Source organism: Mustela putorius, unplaced genomic scaffold (genome assembly GCF_011764305.1).
Source record: "Mustela putorius furo isolate JIRA1106 unplaced genomic scaffold, ASM1176430v1.1 tig00003870_pilon_pilon_pilon, whole genome shotgun sequence".
Taxonomy (NCBI): domain Eukaryota; kingdom Metazoa; phylum Chordata; class Mammalia; order Carnivora; family Mustelidae; genus Mustela; species Mustela putorius.
The window spans coordinates 8,523,046-8,539,695 of record NW_025422022.1 but is presented as its reverse complement, the minus strand read 5'-3'; the positions used below and the strand labels follow the sequence as shown (position 1 = coordinate 8,539,695).

Below are 16,650 nucleotides of genomic sequence, written 5' to 3'. Positions count from 1 at the left end.
CCCTGATTCTTGCCCACCCCACCTCCGCTTGCATCTTCCTCCTGCCCACCCTCACCTGGAGCTAGGCTGGAGGCTGGTTGCGGAAGGTGAATTTTAATGGCCCGTGTGTCTGGAGAAATAGACTGGAAATAGAACCCCCGGCTCTATCCAGGCGCGTCAGGCTCACAGTCCCTAAGTGTCTCTGTTTACTACGCCTGGACAGGAGCACAAAGCGGAGAGGCAACAGTGTATCATGTCACGTTATCACGTCACATCGTAGATACAGATGCAAGGAGAGAACAGGAAGACTTCAGACTTGAGAATGTATAAAGGGAGTACAAAAGGGAGCAGGAAGGAAGCTTGGGGTGTTTGTCCTCTCTTACCGGATATGTATCACATAGCAATGTCCTTGTGGCTGGTCCATCCGCCCATCCACCTTTTGCCCAGGCATGGGATTTCTGTCTACATGTTTGTGGCAGATCACCTTGACCTTTGTAAAGATCCGTGGTCTGCCATTTCTAGCAGCAGAACAGACTTCAGTTTCACATAATGAATGGTTTATTTGGACAACCTGAAGCGTGAAATAACAGGGTACCTTACAGCAAGAGAAAACAGGAGCGAGCCTTGCCCGCAGCCTGCACAATTTTACCAGTAAAGCCCTTTTGTTCCACCGAACATCATCCGTGTGCCCAACTGGAAACACTGAAAGAGCAGAAATGTAAACCTTCGCACATTCGTCTTTCTCATCATTTCAGCCCTAAATTAACTCCCCAAATCCTTCATGTGGAGAAAATCCTAAATGCTAGAATGGGGCCTCAACCTTGCCTATCATATTTTACTAGACTTGAGCAAGGTTGCTTGACATATAATTTAATCTGTTTTGTTTTTTATTCTTCGTGGGGGGAAAGGTAGTAATTAAGGATTCCCAAGTTATAATAACACTATTAGGGATGTACATATAAAACATCAAAAACTTCACAATTACAGTTTTTCCAAAATCACGTCCAGGTATCACCCGTAATCACCAGGGGCGATTTACAAGGGGTCTATGTAGGTTTGTAGTGGCGTGTTGATGATGCAGGATTTCACGCGTTCTTTCATAGGTTGATCGAGGACTGATGGGGTCTAAGACACGCCATTTTAGCACTTCCCCCTCAAGGAAATGAAAAGCCACCTCGAAGAATCTGTGACAGATGGCAGAAAGCGGTGGGAAATGGGGTAGGGGGAAAAGGACAGTTGAGTTTTTATAAAGGAGGGTCACAATGACACACTGTTAAACTTGGCTCAGTAAAACAGGGCGGTGAGATCTTGTAAAGTCGTCACAGTGTGGGAATCCATCACGTCGCGTTGTAAAGAGAACTCTAGAGGAATCATTTCTATTCTCTGCCGTTTAGAGTCCCACCCCTCCCCAGTGCCTCTTCACTGAGTGAGAGTAAGAAGTCAGAGGGCACCAAATCAGAAGTAATTTGGGGATCATGAGTCAACAAGCCTTTTTAACAAACAACATCCTCCATCTGCAGAAACAAATACTGTAAGACAATATTTTGAACAACTCTTTCAGAAAACAGAGTTTATCCTTCAGACACTATTGTTAAAAGGGAGGGGGTAGGAAGAAAAACTTTAATAAAAATAAAATCATTGTTAAGGGAGGGGTTGGGTGGGAAGGGTTAGGATTGGGTGGCCTTCCTGGGTCTCTTTTATCAAAATATTAGAGGCGAGAAAGTGAATGAACACTCTATTTCCCAGCACACGAAGAAACAAGTGTTCGAGACTATATCTGGAACATCTCTTTAAGAATAGACTTTCATTCATTCCAAGAACTTGACCAGCTCAACAGATTTAAAAAAAAAAAAAAAGCTATTGCCTAGGGCGGGAGATGGCCTTTCCCCTGCTGGTTGAAAAGTGACTTATTTTTTCCATGTTGGTATCAGTGAAGGTTGGGAGCATGGACAAGGCACAGGGCTCTGGGAAGATGTACCATGAGACTCAGTTGCCTACATAAATCCTTCCCCAAGTGGCTTGAAATCTCATCGCAGAAAAGCAGCTCTTCCTTCCAGAAGAAACAGTAAGGGCAACACCTAAGCACTAAATGACAAGGCATATGTGCCACACTGTGTACGCAATCATCTGGGAGATCTTTTAAAAAATGTACAAATGCCGGGTTCCCACCCCAGGCCCATGGAGCATTCATAATTGCTTTGAAGAGGGTCAGCTTTGGAAAGCACGGACGCAGGGCAGAGGTAGGGAGAGACACAATGGCTGGGGAAGAGATCATCAATGGAAAGGAAAGGTCTCATGAAGGAGACGGGGTGCAAGCAGGGGAAAGATGGGATCTAGAGAGGCATGATGATGAAGGGAGATGGTCTAGACAAGCAGGGCTCGATAAGCTGTGTCACAACTTGACAGCTTGCTCTTTAGTTGGGTTTAGTCCCACTCTGAAGGACAAGCTACCTTATTGAGCTAACTAACAAGTAGGGGCTCAGATAATGAAGACTCCCAGGGGATACTGGGGGCCAGTAGGCATAATGGCAAGGACCCACAGACTCAGGAGCCAGAGAGCCTGCCTTCCCACACCAGACCCCGCACCCCTCCCCTGGAACCTTGTGCAAGGTATGTGACCTCTCTGGGTCTCCAATTTTGTTACCTGTAAAATTAAGGTTGTCATATTAGAGAAATACTCAATGGAATCATGTTTGTGATATGTAGCATGGTGGCCTGGCAGCTGGGAGGGGTTTCCATCAAGGCTGAGTAGGACAGGGGTTGGTGGCTCATCTTTGTTTAGGGAGGTTTCTGGAGATTTGCAGAATGGAAAAGTTGCTGTGTTGGATTATTTTTTGAAATAATTTTGGTTTTTGTAGATTGTTTTCAAACTAGAAATGGTAACACATGGCCCTAGAAGGGGTATTTCTAGATTGCTTCTCTGTAGATGTGGAAGGATTTATACTTGAGTCCGAACTCAGGGATAGATATATTTTGCAATATTCTAGACTATGGGTCAGCAAATATTTCCTGGGGAGGGCCAAACAATACATTGGGAGGAGCAATTTACAACCACCCAAGCTTGCCATTATGGCTCAGAAGACACCGTATAAAAGAAGGGATGCCTGTATTCCAATAAAACTTTATTTATAGACACTGAAATGTGATTTCATGTAATTTTCACATCTCCCAAAATATTCTTCTTTTTATTTTTTTCCAACCATTTAAAATGTAAAAGCTATTCTTAGCTCATCAGTCATACAAAAACAGGAGGCCCACAAGCTATAGTTCTCAGACAAAACCATGTCCAAGAGCCAGAACCAGAAAGAGGCCTTGAGTTGGCTCTGAAAAGTTGCATCTTATCTCTGCTTCTTATCCATGGAAGCCACACTACTGCCTTCAAACTCAAGTTTTCTCCATTCCTTTCCGGAGTATCACGCAGATCTTCCAGACAATAGCCATTTTTTGAAGTTACTTCTGTCCTCTTCTTCGCCCATTCATGCAGGAGACACATGAGTCCCTGTGAGGCATCAGCCTGCCGGGGACACAGAGATGAACGAGATACCGCTCTGTCCCTCTGAAGCGCACCTCGAAGCTGGGGCCACAGAGATCAACCAATATTATGGTACAATGTGGAAAAGCTTTGTAAGAGGGCTGTGTTCCAAGAACAATGGGGGCATAGTGCACGGAGGGAGGAATTAGTTCTGAAAGGAGGAGGTGGGCAGAGTGGGGGCTGTGGACGAGGAAGCACAAAAGGGGTCGTGTTGGGGCTCGGCTTGATAGCAGACGCGCTAGGCAGAGGGACCCATCTGTGCAAAGTCAGGACAGTACAAGGGTGTCTTGGAATTGGTGAGTCCCCCCAGTCTGGCTGGAGGGTGGGATGGGGGGTGGGGGGATGGGCGGGAATGAGGCCAGAAAGGAAGGGGGGCGTCACATTATAGTCTATGCCAAAGTCGGCAGATTTTGCTTTTAAAGGCATTGAAGGGTCCCTAGAGATTCTTAATCCCAGTAGCCATGTGAGGCGCTCTGGACTCTAGAAATTAAACAGGTAGCGATGTGGAAGATAGATTCCAGCAGGGAGAGGAAGCAGGTCGGGAAATGACAAGGGAAGGACTGGAAAAGATCAGAGGAGAGAGACAGGGAATGGGCCTGAAGCAGAGATTGCTGTTACGAGCCAACATCGCGGCACGCTGTGCAAGGCACCCAGCCTCGGAGTAGCTGTGTCCCCTTCCGAGGGACTGCTCTAGATTCCTGAGCTCGCTGCCTGACCTCCCACATTCTGACCTTAGACAGCAGCCACATGGGTTCCTCCCAAGTCGTGCATAGGAGAATCTCTTCCCTCCGGCATCCTCTTGATTTCTGGCCGTATCCACGCCCGGGTCCAGCGGCAGCTGGAAAATCATCTGGATGGTGCCTGGTGCCATGTCCCTTGCTCCTGCTTCTATCAGAGTCTGGGGAAATAGAGCCCTTGGCCGACCAGCAGGCAAGTGGCAGGGCTGAGGGCTGCCAGGGCGTTGGTGAGCACAGGGTAGCTGTTAAACTAACAGCTATCTGCATTATGTAAGCTGCATTAAGACTCAGTATTTTAACCAACAGCCTGCTGCCCTTGAGTGTTTACACAAAGGGTAAAAACACTGAGAAATAGATCACATCATTCGCTGCTCAGATCAGGTCGATGATTTCCTCTGGCACTGAGAGTCCGGCTGCCACCACCCACCTGTCTGGGTCTCCTCCACCCGAAGCCCAGGTCCCTGACTCTAGGTACACTGGCTTGGATGCTGGTCTTAAACATACCAAGCTCACGCCCTTTCCTCTGTCTGGAATGTTCTTTCCCCAGATCTTTGAGTGGATGCCTCATGCCATTCAGATTTCTGCTTCGATATTACCTCTCTAGAGGGGCTTCCCTGACCTCTCTCTAAAAGAAGACGCTTCCCCACCCAAGCCTCATCTGTTTTCCTTTAGCAATTTTCCCTGCTTAATTTTTCTTCATGGTACTTATTCCTCCAAAACTGCATTACATCTTCACTGACTTCTTGTCCAGCTCTCCCAGTAGACCGTAAGCTCCGAGAGGGAAGCGACTGTGTGTGTCTGGGCTGCTGCTATCACTTCCTCACCTGAAACAGAAGCTGGGAGGTGCTCAGTCGAGCTGTGCTAAGTTAGAAAGCCATTCTCTACCTTTTACTGAACACTTATCATCCTTAAAATATTGACAGCAGTCTAACAGTGATAACAGATGTAATTAATATAATTAAATAGATTTTGACATATTTATATAGCATAATAATGTTCTACAATATAGCAATAAAATAATATGTGATGAGTTTAAGATTAAATAATAACAAAATATTAATAAACAAACATTAATTAAGATCTTACTATGTATTGGGTACTATTAACTTCTAGGCACATGATCTCATTTTTTTTCTTAAGATTTTGTTTATTTGTCAGAGAGACAGAGAAAGAGCGCAAGTAGGGGCAGAGGGAGAAGCAGACTCCCACTGAGCAAGGAGCCTGACGTAGGACTCGATCCACCGACCTTGTGATCATGACCTGAACCGAAGGCAGATGTTTAACCCACTAAGCCACCCAAGTGCCCCTATACATATTATCTCATTCATACTCCTAATTCCAGCAAGTAGATAGTATTATTTTCTCTAATTTATATTCAGGGCACCAAAGTCAAGACATTAAGAAAATTTGTTGAGATTCTAACACAGTTTACCGGACTCCAAGGTAACTAACACCAACCCATACTGCCCTAAAATGAACTTGAGGTAGATTTAAGGTGTCTTACCCAACAGGAGAGAAACAGGAAAGCAAGAGGACCACTTAGCATGAATTAAACTTTCTAGCGAGAGAACAAAATGACAAAAAGTCCCAGCAAATGCTTTGGGGAACCATTCGAAAGCCCTGAAAAGGAGTGAGATAGTGTTCACCTACTCAATGGTACTCATCAAACGAAACGATTCAGCTTTACCGCTTAGGAAGACAAAGGAATGTTATCTCGATCTTCTGGAGGCCACAAGACTCATCTTACAGATGAAAAGGCCTTTGACTGATCCAGACAGACACCAGAAACAATTTCCTGCAAACTAATGACTCGTCCAGAAGACTGTGGGACTGTCAGGAAGATCCTTCACAGTGCAGTATGCCACATGCTTGATTTGTGTTCAGAAAGACCTTGCAAAATCACTCAGGCTCATTTTCACTCCAAGGCTAAATGAGGAACAGCAAAGTCCAAGCTGAGGCCCAAACGGGTGTGTCAACCTCATTATGACCGCTGGGGTGGGGGGTGGGGGGGGCTTCTGCTCACATCCAGGGTATCAGTGCCATATTAAACTGATCTAAAACTATGAGCCCTGTATCTGGAAACCACTTTTGCAGGACAGCTGCTCTCCTGTTCTTTTTTGTTTGGATCATAAAAGTAAAATTTTAATCCACTGGGAATTTGTGGGGGAGGGGAATCAAACTGATTCTGATCCAACTAGGTCAGGAAAAAAATACGGGCTGACTTTTCCATCCCAGGCATGTAGTCTGGTTGGAGCCCATCCCACTCAGGGACAGCTATTGTCTACAATCACCGAGTCTCAATCCTGAGACCCCGTGAAAAGGAATTTTCCCCTCTATCCGCTCTATCCTGCTGCAGAGTCGCTAAAGGTGACTGTTTTCTGTCTTCTCCTGGGTGATCTCTTTCTCTATAGAAATCATGAGGCTGAGCCAAAGGTTCTGTGCTTCCCTGGACAGACTGGTCTTTCTTAACCAGGCTCATCAAACAGTGGGCATTTTTTGTTCCCCGGATAATAAGTGTTGGTGGGTCATCTTCAGGAGAGAGGTCAGAAGGAAAACACTGCAGTGTTCAAAGCTGGGGCTAGAAATGCCCACCATCAAAGGACAGTGCTCAGCGGACAGCGATGATGTATAGGGCGTGCACTGGCCAGCCTTTTCGGGATAGGTCACATCTAACCTTTATCCTCCACAAAGCCAGAGGAGCTCGCTGAATGTGCTTGACACTCAGCCCTCTGAGGCCCCGGTGAGAAGCCGGCCAGGGAAGCCTGTGCTAGGGGAGCTCCTTTTCACTGAGGGAGAATTGTTTTCTGGTTCCTCTGCAGACTGACGTCGCAAGGACTTTGAACATTGAAAAGAACAAAAAAAGCAAACAGCCACAAAAAAGGGGAGGTTGGGGGGGGGGGAGAGAAAGAGAGAGAGATATCAGCAGGGGTAGTGAGTAAAAAGGGGCCCGGAGACAGAAAACCTTTTGTTCCCCGAATTCGTTTCATGTAGAGATTGGGAGGTGAATGGCTCTGAGATGAAATGGGTTTATGAAGGAGTTGCTAGGTCACAGGAAGCAGGACGGTCAGACTGCTCTGTGAATTCGATTTCTTTCAAAGTTAGGTTAATCTGAAAAAGAATCTCCTTTTCCTGGTTTTTTTTTTTTTTTTCCCCTTGGAGGGGGAGAATGGGGTGTAAAGCTCGAGAGGGTTCTCCACTTTGTTTGATTTTCCATCCTTTCTGCTAGTGTAAAAAGAAATAACCACAGGACAAGCTGCTTTGTGGGTTTTCCGAAGTTAAGAGGTGGGCGGAGCCCCGCGCTACCTTGGCCCGCCAGCCAATGGCGAGCGGTATGCAAATGCTGTCTGCTCTCGGCCTGTCTCAATCAAAACAGTGAGCTCAGAGGCTGCTCGGGAGCTCGGCGCGCTGCGACTGGCAGAGCAGCCCGTTCTCACTTTCATTTAGCAGTGCACTCCATGGAGGGCCGCACTCGCCAGGGCTTCATGCCGTCTCACTAGTGTAGGAAACAGGCTCAACTCTCCGCCGCCGAGATGAAGTATAAGGTAAGCGGGCGCCTCTTCCGTAAGGTTTCCGCGTACGCGCGCGTGTGTTGCCCACTGTGACAACGTCTGTGCAGGGACCCCCACCGCCACCACCACTTCTGTGCCCCGGAGAGATGGGTCTCCCTCACCGAGGCTGGCATGCAAGCAGGCAGGCAGACACCCAGTCTCTGATCCCCACTCCGGGAGTTCACGGCAGACCAGGGTCCATCTCCCCTGAAAGTTTTGGGAATTCGTCTTAAAGGCGCCGCGGGAGCCACTGGAATTCGGAGGGTGTCTAGCTTGAAGGGGAGTTCAAGTCTCCGGGGCTTCCCCAGGCCTGGCCTCCACTGTCCCGGAGCCGTAATGAGGGAGGAATCAGCACTGCTGAGTGTCTCAGACTGGCTCTTAACAGCAGTTTTCAGCCTTTACCTTAAGCATTTGGTATGAGAAGCAGTTTGCCTTATGGATTTTTTGTGGGAGAAATTAAAAGCCGCAAGTGCTGTTACACAGAGGATAGTGGAGACTTCTGACATCCTTAAATGATACTGGGTATAAGAACCAATAAGTATCTGCCATTTCTTGAAAATACTTTCATTTGTGTTTGAATGGGCTGAGGGTCTGAAGTGTCCAGCCAGTTTATTGTCCCCGTAGTATACAGAATGCCATGCTACCTTATTCTCCCATGCATTTTGCTCCCTTGTTGTTTATTCTTTGCAAAAGGATTCTAACTTGCTCGGAATATCCTTATTTTGTTAAGGCTCCCTCATCTAACCAGGCAAGCAGCTTCCAGACATACTGTACTTAGAAGCACATTGCAGTGAATTGGGTGTGACTTTTAGAATAGACACGAGACCTAATGCTTTTAAACAAACATGCTATTATTAAAATGATGGTTGGCCAGGTGGCTATGCTTTCGGACTGACAATTTGTGTTACCTGTCTAACCTGCAGGTTTGTGCTAGCTGCAAGCCGCTTTGTTTCCTTTCTGAATTATGTAGCTTCTGGCCCATCCTTTTTTAATGTGAGGTTGTAAATACTCGGTTCTGGCTAATAGCCACTGGCTAACCTCGGTGATAAATCTTTTCTTTAAAAGCTATAAATCGTGTTGAAAAGCTCTAAATCAGGATGTCGAAAGTCTTTATTATAATGCATGAGTTATGGTTCTCCATGGACAGGCTACAACTGTGTGAAGACACAGGTATCAGTTATCTCTGTACTATTAGCTTTCCATTATTATTATTATTATTATTCCTTGATTTCTCCATAGGAGAGAGCAGAGGAATGAATAATCCTGAAGATTCTTAATACTTTTGACTTTAGGATGGAACCAGCAACAAATCCTTCTACCTGCCAGGAAAGTTCCCCTTCTTGAAGTGGTTCACCCCATATTTCCACAGTCCCTTATTTAGAACAGTGATTGGCCTAGAGAGCCTTGAGCCTACAATGATTCTTTCCCCCTCCTATCCCTATTGCTGAATGTTTTTAGTCTCATAATAACCACCTTGCAGGGAGAAAACAAAGAGAAAATATGTTCATACTTTTATGATTGGAAAGCATAAATGGTGGAAATCAGTGCTGAGTACCTTGATCTAGAAAGTGACAGAAGTGACAAAGTCTAGGATCACTTTTATTCAGTAATATCATCTTGTTTCATTTGACTCTTACGGAGAGAAAAAATCATGGCAACTGATGAAATAAATTGGGATTGGCACTCATGGGGGAAAAAACCCTTCTCTTTGCGAGCTCTTACCAGTGTTGATCACCCTGCCAGGTGGTGTAAATATATAGTTGTGATTGGCGCATGTTATTAGCTTTTTGTCACCAGAATAAAACACTGATTTCTCTGACGGGCCAAATGCCAAGTTGACACCTTGGCTATAAAATAAACCAGTGGCTGAAGAAATCTACAGTCCTTGACTTACAAAGCCTGTCCTCTCTCTAATAACAGACAGTTATTATTATCTCTATTTTAGGAGAAGATTTTGTCATTTTAAGTAGAGGACATGATGCAGAGGTAAAGGGATAAGAAATAATATTAAGAGTTACCGTGATAATACAGGATTGTCATATTTAACCCTTCCAAAAACTCTATGAGGTGGGTGTTACTATGTACTCATTTTCACATGTGGAAATTGTGGCACAGAGAGGCTAAGTGGTTTGTCGAAAGCCACACAGCTAAAAAGTGGGGGAGCTATTAATTGAACCAAAGCAATCTGGCTCCAGGACTTGTGACTTTAAACCACTATTAAAGAAAGAAAGAATCAGCTGTCACATCCCTGAACTGTCCTGTGTGACTGCTCTTTTTGTCCCCCAGGGAGTTTAAAACTATTTCATCTCCAGGATTCCTGCAAGATAGATTCTCTCTCTCTCTCTCTCTTTTTATTTTTTTTCAGCTATAACTCAACAAAGTAAAGTGTACCGCACGTTTGGCAGTTATTTGTTTAATTGGAGCCACTCCGGTAGTAAAACCAGATAATTATTCAATTGTAAAATCCTGGGCTCAGGAATTATCTTTGAAACCTTGTGTCGCTCTGCCCACTATAAATGTAGCACAGTCAGACTTCTGTTCACCCGAGAGATTTATAATTCAGCCGCTATAAGGTTTTTTTTTTGTTTTTTTTTTTTTTAAACCAGATTATCTGGTTTGGCTGCTTCAGGAAACATAACTAGAGGGCAACCAAACCCCCAGTCATTCTGCACTTCTCCACAGCTCCAGGCCGGCTGGTCGGCCCTGTATTCAGAATAATCTTGAGAAGTGTGGAATGTAAGCTCTTACTAATGAACACAGCAGTTCTGGTGAGCACACATCTAGCCTAGCCTGATTTAATTTCATGGTGGTGGTGTTCTGGGGAGGCTGCCCGTTTCCTATGGACTTTCTGTTCCGTTTGTCTTAAGAGGCTTCAGTGCCCGGTTCTGTGATGGGAGACAGTAAATCAGGCCGCCTGCATTCATTAAGAACCGTCCACAAGCCCTTCCCCATAGGAAAGTAGGTCCTGCAATGGGGGTAGGGCTCCGGCCTCGGTGGTGGTGGCTTGTCCAGGGAAGACTCCCAACGTCCCCTCCCGCCCCCCTTCCACTTTTTTTTAAAAGATCTTATTTATTTATTTGACACAGAGAGACACAGTGAGAGAGGGAACACAAGCAAGGGGAGTGGGAGAGGGAGAAGCAGGCTTCCCGCTGAGCGGGGAGCCCGATGCAGGACTCCATCCCAGCATCCTGGGACCAGGACCTGAGCCAAAGGCGCTGCGTAACCGACTGAGCCACCCAGGCTGAAGGCTCCCCTTCTAAGGGGCTGGAGGCACATGGTCGCTGCGCCACCTTCTGCCAGGAGAGGGACTGCAGCCTGCAGCTGTGTTTGATGGGAGGCCCCGAGACCCCGCCCACTTTGTGCAGGCCCAGGCCTGGCCAGGGCTCAGGTGGCCTTGCCTCTCTGATCTCTAATACCTCAGCAGCTTCTGTGGCTTTGCCCAATTTCCGAACCCTGGGTGCCTACCCTAAAACTCTAAGTTATGTATCGAGGCTACCATTCCACAAATTCTTTTTTTTTTTTTTTTCACTGAAGTATGGTTGACAACAAATGCACTCTTCAACGTTTTGAGAGAAGAAAAAGTGGGGCTTATACTACAGATAAGAAAACTGGATATCGGAACACAGCTCCCTGTGTTCTGGTCGCCTGTGTGCAAACAATGTGTGTGCCATGAAATGCTTTTGAGGGGGACTTTGAAAAGTCTCTTACTCTCTTGAGCTACATGGAGGAAAAAATGATCGGGGGTCTTGAGGCGAGTGGACACTGTCATGTATGACTTCAAGAATCCCCCCTTCTTCCCTGTGATACATCGGCTTTGAATTATGTCTTCTCTCGGAAGTGATCTCTTGCCCTCCATCTGCGGTCCCTCACACTTCTTTTTAAATCTTAGGTGAGAGGGGTTCCTGGGTGGCTCGGTTGGTTAAGCCTCTGCCTTCGGCTCAGGTCATGATCTCAGGGTCCTGGGATCGAGCCCCGTATCGGGCTCTGCCTGTCGAGGAGTCTGCTTCCCCCTCTCTCTCTGCCTGTCTCTCTGCCTGCTTGTGATCTCTCTCTCTCTGTTAAATAAATAAAAAAATCCTTAAATCTTACGTGAAATCTAGGAATTTTAAAAGCACCAAAAGATGTTTTAATAGTAACTGAATTGTTGACGTATTGATGTATTTATTGAGCAAACCCACTGAGAGCTACAGGACTTGCCCACATACAGATGAAAGTCTTTGGAGAACTAGAGGTGCTCGGCCCATACCAAATTTAGCAAGTTGCACACTGCGGGACATACCAAGGATTCCTTTAGCATCCTTTCCTTACTGTAATATACATCAGTCCTTTTCTCAGAATTCATCAGTGGCTTCCTGTCTGCTGCTCCTCCCACCGTGCACCAACCCCCGCCCCCCAGACTTCTAAAAAAACTTCCTGTCAACTTTTTCCCCCTTGCAAATTCCCTCCCCACGGTGTGCCCTTATGACCTCATCATCTCTTGTCATTCACGCAGTCTATATGTGACTCTAATACCGAACTTGCGTACAGCCCACTTCCCTGACCCACGTAGACATGGCACCCTTTTTTTTTTTTTAAGATTTTATTTATTTATTTGACAGAGATCACAAGTAGGCAGAGAGGCAGGTGGAGAGAGGGGAAAGCAGGCTCCCTGCTGAGCACAGAGCCTGATGTGGGGCTCGATCCCAGGACCCTGAGATCAGAGGCAGATGCTTAACCCACTGAGCCACCCAGGCACCCCGACATGGCACCCTTAAACCCTACCCTGTTACCCCCTACCTCTCACCTCTCTTTTGACTCCGCTGTGGGAAAGCTTGGTCCCTGGCTGCTCCCATTCACTAGCCCCGTCTCTCTTTGGGTCTACCTTACTGGGTTATCCTGTCACCTCCCAAAGGCCTCAGCTGACAGTAATCCCTACAATAGGCTTTCTGTTTTCCACCCCCGCCCTGCTCTGTTAGTGCTCCCCTATTTATCAACCTGTAACTCCCACTGGGTGCCCCTCTCCCCGCTCCCAGAGGCGTACCATTTGAAGGAAGCCCTACTGAAAATTTGGAGGTAGAGGCAGACTGTTAGGCAAGTGCTCAAATAAAAAGTGTGACCTGGGATCTGTTACAGCCTGGAGGGGCATGGTCTTGACCTTATAAAGTTGTTGTGGGTTTTTTTTGTTTTTGATTTTGTTTTAAAGATTTTATTTATTTATTTGACAGAGAGAGGTCACAAGTAGGCAGAGAGGCAGGCAGAGAGAGAGGAGGAAGCAGGCTCCCTGCTGAGCAGAGAGCCTGATGCGGGACTCGATCCCAGGACCCCGAGATCACGACCCGAGCCAAAGGCAGCGGCCTAACCCACTGAGCCACCCAGGCGCCCCTTATATGTACTTGTGGATAGAGTGCGGCTTTGGAGAAAGGCGTTTCTGTTCCATGTGACTTACGGCTAGGCAAGCTCTCTGAGCCTCAGTTTTCTTATCTGTAAAACAGGGATAATTGTGTTGGACTATTGTTCTAAGGGCCAAACCAGATAATATGTGGATGTAAAGTACTTACCATGCTCCTGGCATACCGTAAAGGTGACCATGCTAGTCAGCCTCGGCTCTCTTTGCGTTGACAGGTGTGGAAAGGGTAGTGTGGACTCAAGACTTGGTGATCGGATTATGTCGAAATCCCAGTGACTAGGTAAAAAGCTGGTTGAGTATTGTCTAATGTTCCATGGGCCTGGTTGTGTAGTGTGGAAATGCAGATGCCAGACAATGGGGGTTGACCAGGACACTGATGGGCCTCCTTGCAAACAATTTATGAGTGACAGGACCTCTATTGTTCATAAGATTTGATACACCTGAAACTACAGAACCTCGTAGTCAGCACTCAACAGATACTGAATTCAGTGTTGAAGGACATAAAATATTTGCACAAATAGCTATTAAAAAGAGGTGGCTGTTGTTTTCTGTTTTGTTTTGTTTTGTTTGTTTGTTTGTTTGGGCTTTGTTTTGTTTCGGGGTTTTTTGCCAGAGTCAATACTGTATGGCATGGGGAAGGGACCAGGGTTTGTTGCAAATCCCACTTTTGCTACCAGGCCTCTGTTTCCTCATTTCTGAGATGGGAGCAATAATACCTATCTTAGCAGATAATGGCAAGGATATGGAAATCATACATTTTTGGCAATAGGCATGTGAAAATGGCAATTATTATAGGATGCATTATAAGACATATATTATATATAGATATAGAAGCATTGTAGAGATAAAAATTTAAGAGGAAGCATTTGCTAGAATCACTTATCCATAACAGAAATATTAGTGAGGACGAGAGGAAGTCACCAGTGTACAAAATCAAAGGTAAAACACGAAGGAGGTGATGTGGGGGGTTACGGAAGCTCGGGGGAAACTCTATCCCTTATCCTACTGCAGGGGATGTAAAGTAAGAGGTCTTGGTGATCTATCTTTAGATCGTTTTAGGGTTAGAAAGAAACCTAAACAAATTGGTTTGAGATGCCAGCCACTGGGCCTGTGGCATTCCTCGGCAGTAACATACAGATTTAATTACCAAGCCTCATTGCCAAGATAAACAAAAAGGGCCACTGGGAAGAAATGCTGTATTTCCAACTTAAAGTGCAGAGGATAGCTGCTGGTTTCCTAGGTGATGGGTGATTGCGAAGAATATGGGCACGGAAGGGGACCTCCCCTCCCCTCCCCCCAAAAAACCCTGTTCATACTCCATCAACGGCACCCCCCTCCATCCTATTTACTTAGAACATTCCAGTCATCTCCCTGCAGTCATTCATACTGGTGAATGAGGACGGTACAAGCCTGGGGAACATTACAGCTTGGCTTCAAAAGTCTGTCTTCCTGAAGAATGGTCCTTTTAAGAAAAATGGCCTTGGTGGTGACCGCTGCCACCATCCACTGGAAAGAGTGATTCTTTTAGAAGGTAGTTTTTAGTTGATAGTGAGATCCAGGGGGAACGGAGGCATATACTTTGCAGAAAATGGAACAGGCGCTCCAGAAAATATGCATACGTTGTGACAGTGTGTGACCGTGATGTTTTCATGGCTGCAGTGGGGCTGGGGCAGCTGATCATGGAGATGTGAAACTTGCCAGTCAAGTGCTCTCGAGTACATTTGTCTGCCTGGGCCCCATCGTGGACTGCTAAATACCAGTTTATTAAAAAAAGCTAGTCTCTTCCCTTCTTCTCCCTGTCCATTCTTGATACTGAAGGATGTTTAAATAGGCAATTCAGGATCTTTCCTCCAAGGCTGGGTCCATCACTTAGGAGGTGTCTTCTCTCTTTGTAAATCATGGTGTACATGTTGCAAATGAGACCTCCTCCTGGTATTTCTAATATGGCAAGGTAGTAGTTACATTTCAGCAAATGTTTCTTAATGGAATGTTGATACTCTCGATTACCAGAAATAAAGACTGAGCAACCATGAGTATGCAAAGGTACAAGCATTGCACAAAGATGTTTGATAGGATCTTTGGAGTTGAAGTTTAATTCCTTTCTTTACTCCTTGTGTGTATGTGTGTGCGTCAGTGTGTTTTGGGGGGGGGTGTGGCATTATTCAGGAAGCTCGATAGAAAGTTGCAGCAACCAGAAAGTGTGTAAGGTTCAGATTTAAACCAGATCTTTCCTATTTATTAAAGCAATGCGTATTTAGACCGAATGATGTGCCCTTAGTACTTTTTTTTCTGATTTTTGTTTTAGTTATGTGGGAACTTTATGCTCTTATGTGAATTAGCCTTAATCTCATTGATTTGTAGTAGTCATTTCATTATTGTTAACTTAGCACCTCACTCCCATGGGGAATGTGGCTAACTGGGGACTCATCCAGGCTTCTCTGTCACCCAGCCCTGCGCTCTGCTGAAAGAACAAACTAGAATTCACTCCACCCCCACCCCCATAACCATAACCAAAAAAAAAAAAAAAAAAAAAAAAACCCACATCGGGAAGCTGGTAAAGTAGACTCCTAGATGCTCCATGCCTTCTTGGTCATCTTGGTGTTTGAGCAAAGTCTTTAGTGTGTATCAGGACAGGTCCGTAATGTGTCGATGAATTTTTTTGTTTATTTCTCTCTTTTTTGGTTACCAGCCGTGTGTGGTATGAGTCCAAGTTTGGCAGGAAATGGGTTAGTGGACCAGCAGTGTTGCCTTACCATCACAAGGGCAGCAGCATGAGCAAAATTTTGAAGACGTCTTTTCCTTGAATGCTCCTCTGGGATAGAGCTTCATGCTGTTCTCTGATTCTCCAGCCTGCGACGCCTGGAGCTAAGCGTGTTGAGCGGACCTTGAAATGGGGGAAGGGAAAGGACCAATTAGAATACAGTCGGCTCAACAGCGTTCTTTCTCTTAACCCCATTCGCTGGGAAGCCAAGACTTCTCCACCATCTCACAGAGGCCAGACGGCCTTGAAATATTTCTCACTTCCTTATGAGGATCATCTTGTCAGTTAGAGGGCATGTCCATTGACTAAATCAAAGACCCTTATCAATACCCATCTTTTTTTTCCTCCCAAATCCTAAATTCAACCAAGGCAGACCCATTAGCAAGATATATACTTGCATGCCTACCTTTTATTTTTAACTTAAAATATATATAACCTCTGTGGGTAGGCTCCCATGTTTCACAGCCCAGCAACGGGACATATGGGAAAGATACTCCTGACAATGGGAAAGATACTTGAAACTGGTACTGCCTTGCAAAGTTCAGGAACACATGGCCACCGAAGACAGTCAACATGAGCTGCTCCAGAGATAAACTGTGGAAGGAAGGTGTCATCGCTTTTCCCTTACATCAGCCTTTGACGGAAATTATCTAAGAGGTGCTTTTTCTGAATTCAGGCGAAGTTTTCATATAATCAGTACACTTTAC

At 45.7% G+C, this 16,650-nt stretch overlaps 1 protein-coding gene across 3 annotated transcripts in view; it reads left to right on the top strand.

Annotated features, from left to right (window-relative positions):
• NEDD9 (neural precursor cell expressed, developmentally down-regulated 9) overlaps positions 1–16,650 on the top strand; it is a 187,288-nt gene that overhangs the window by 131,556 nt on the left and 39,082 nt on the right. The window contains exon 1 of one of the 3 annotated variants that reach the window (XM_004753712.3): positions 7,618–7,790. The exons of the other annotated variants lie outside the window; for them this stretch is intronic. Within the exon in view, the coding sequence (XP_004753769.1) occupies positions 7,779–7,790 (12 nt within the window). The 5' untranslated portion in view covers positions 7,618–7,778. Of the gene's footprint in view, positions 1–7,617; positions 7,791–16,650 lie in introns of those variants that run through there. 3 annotated transcript variants of the gene reach the window in all.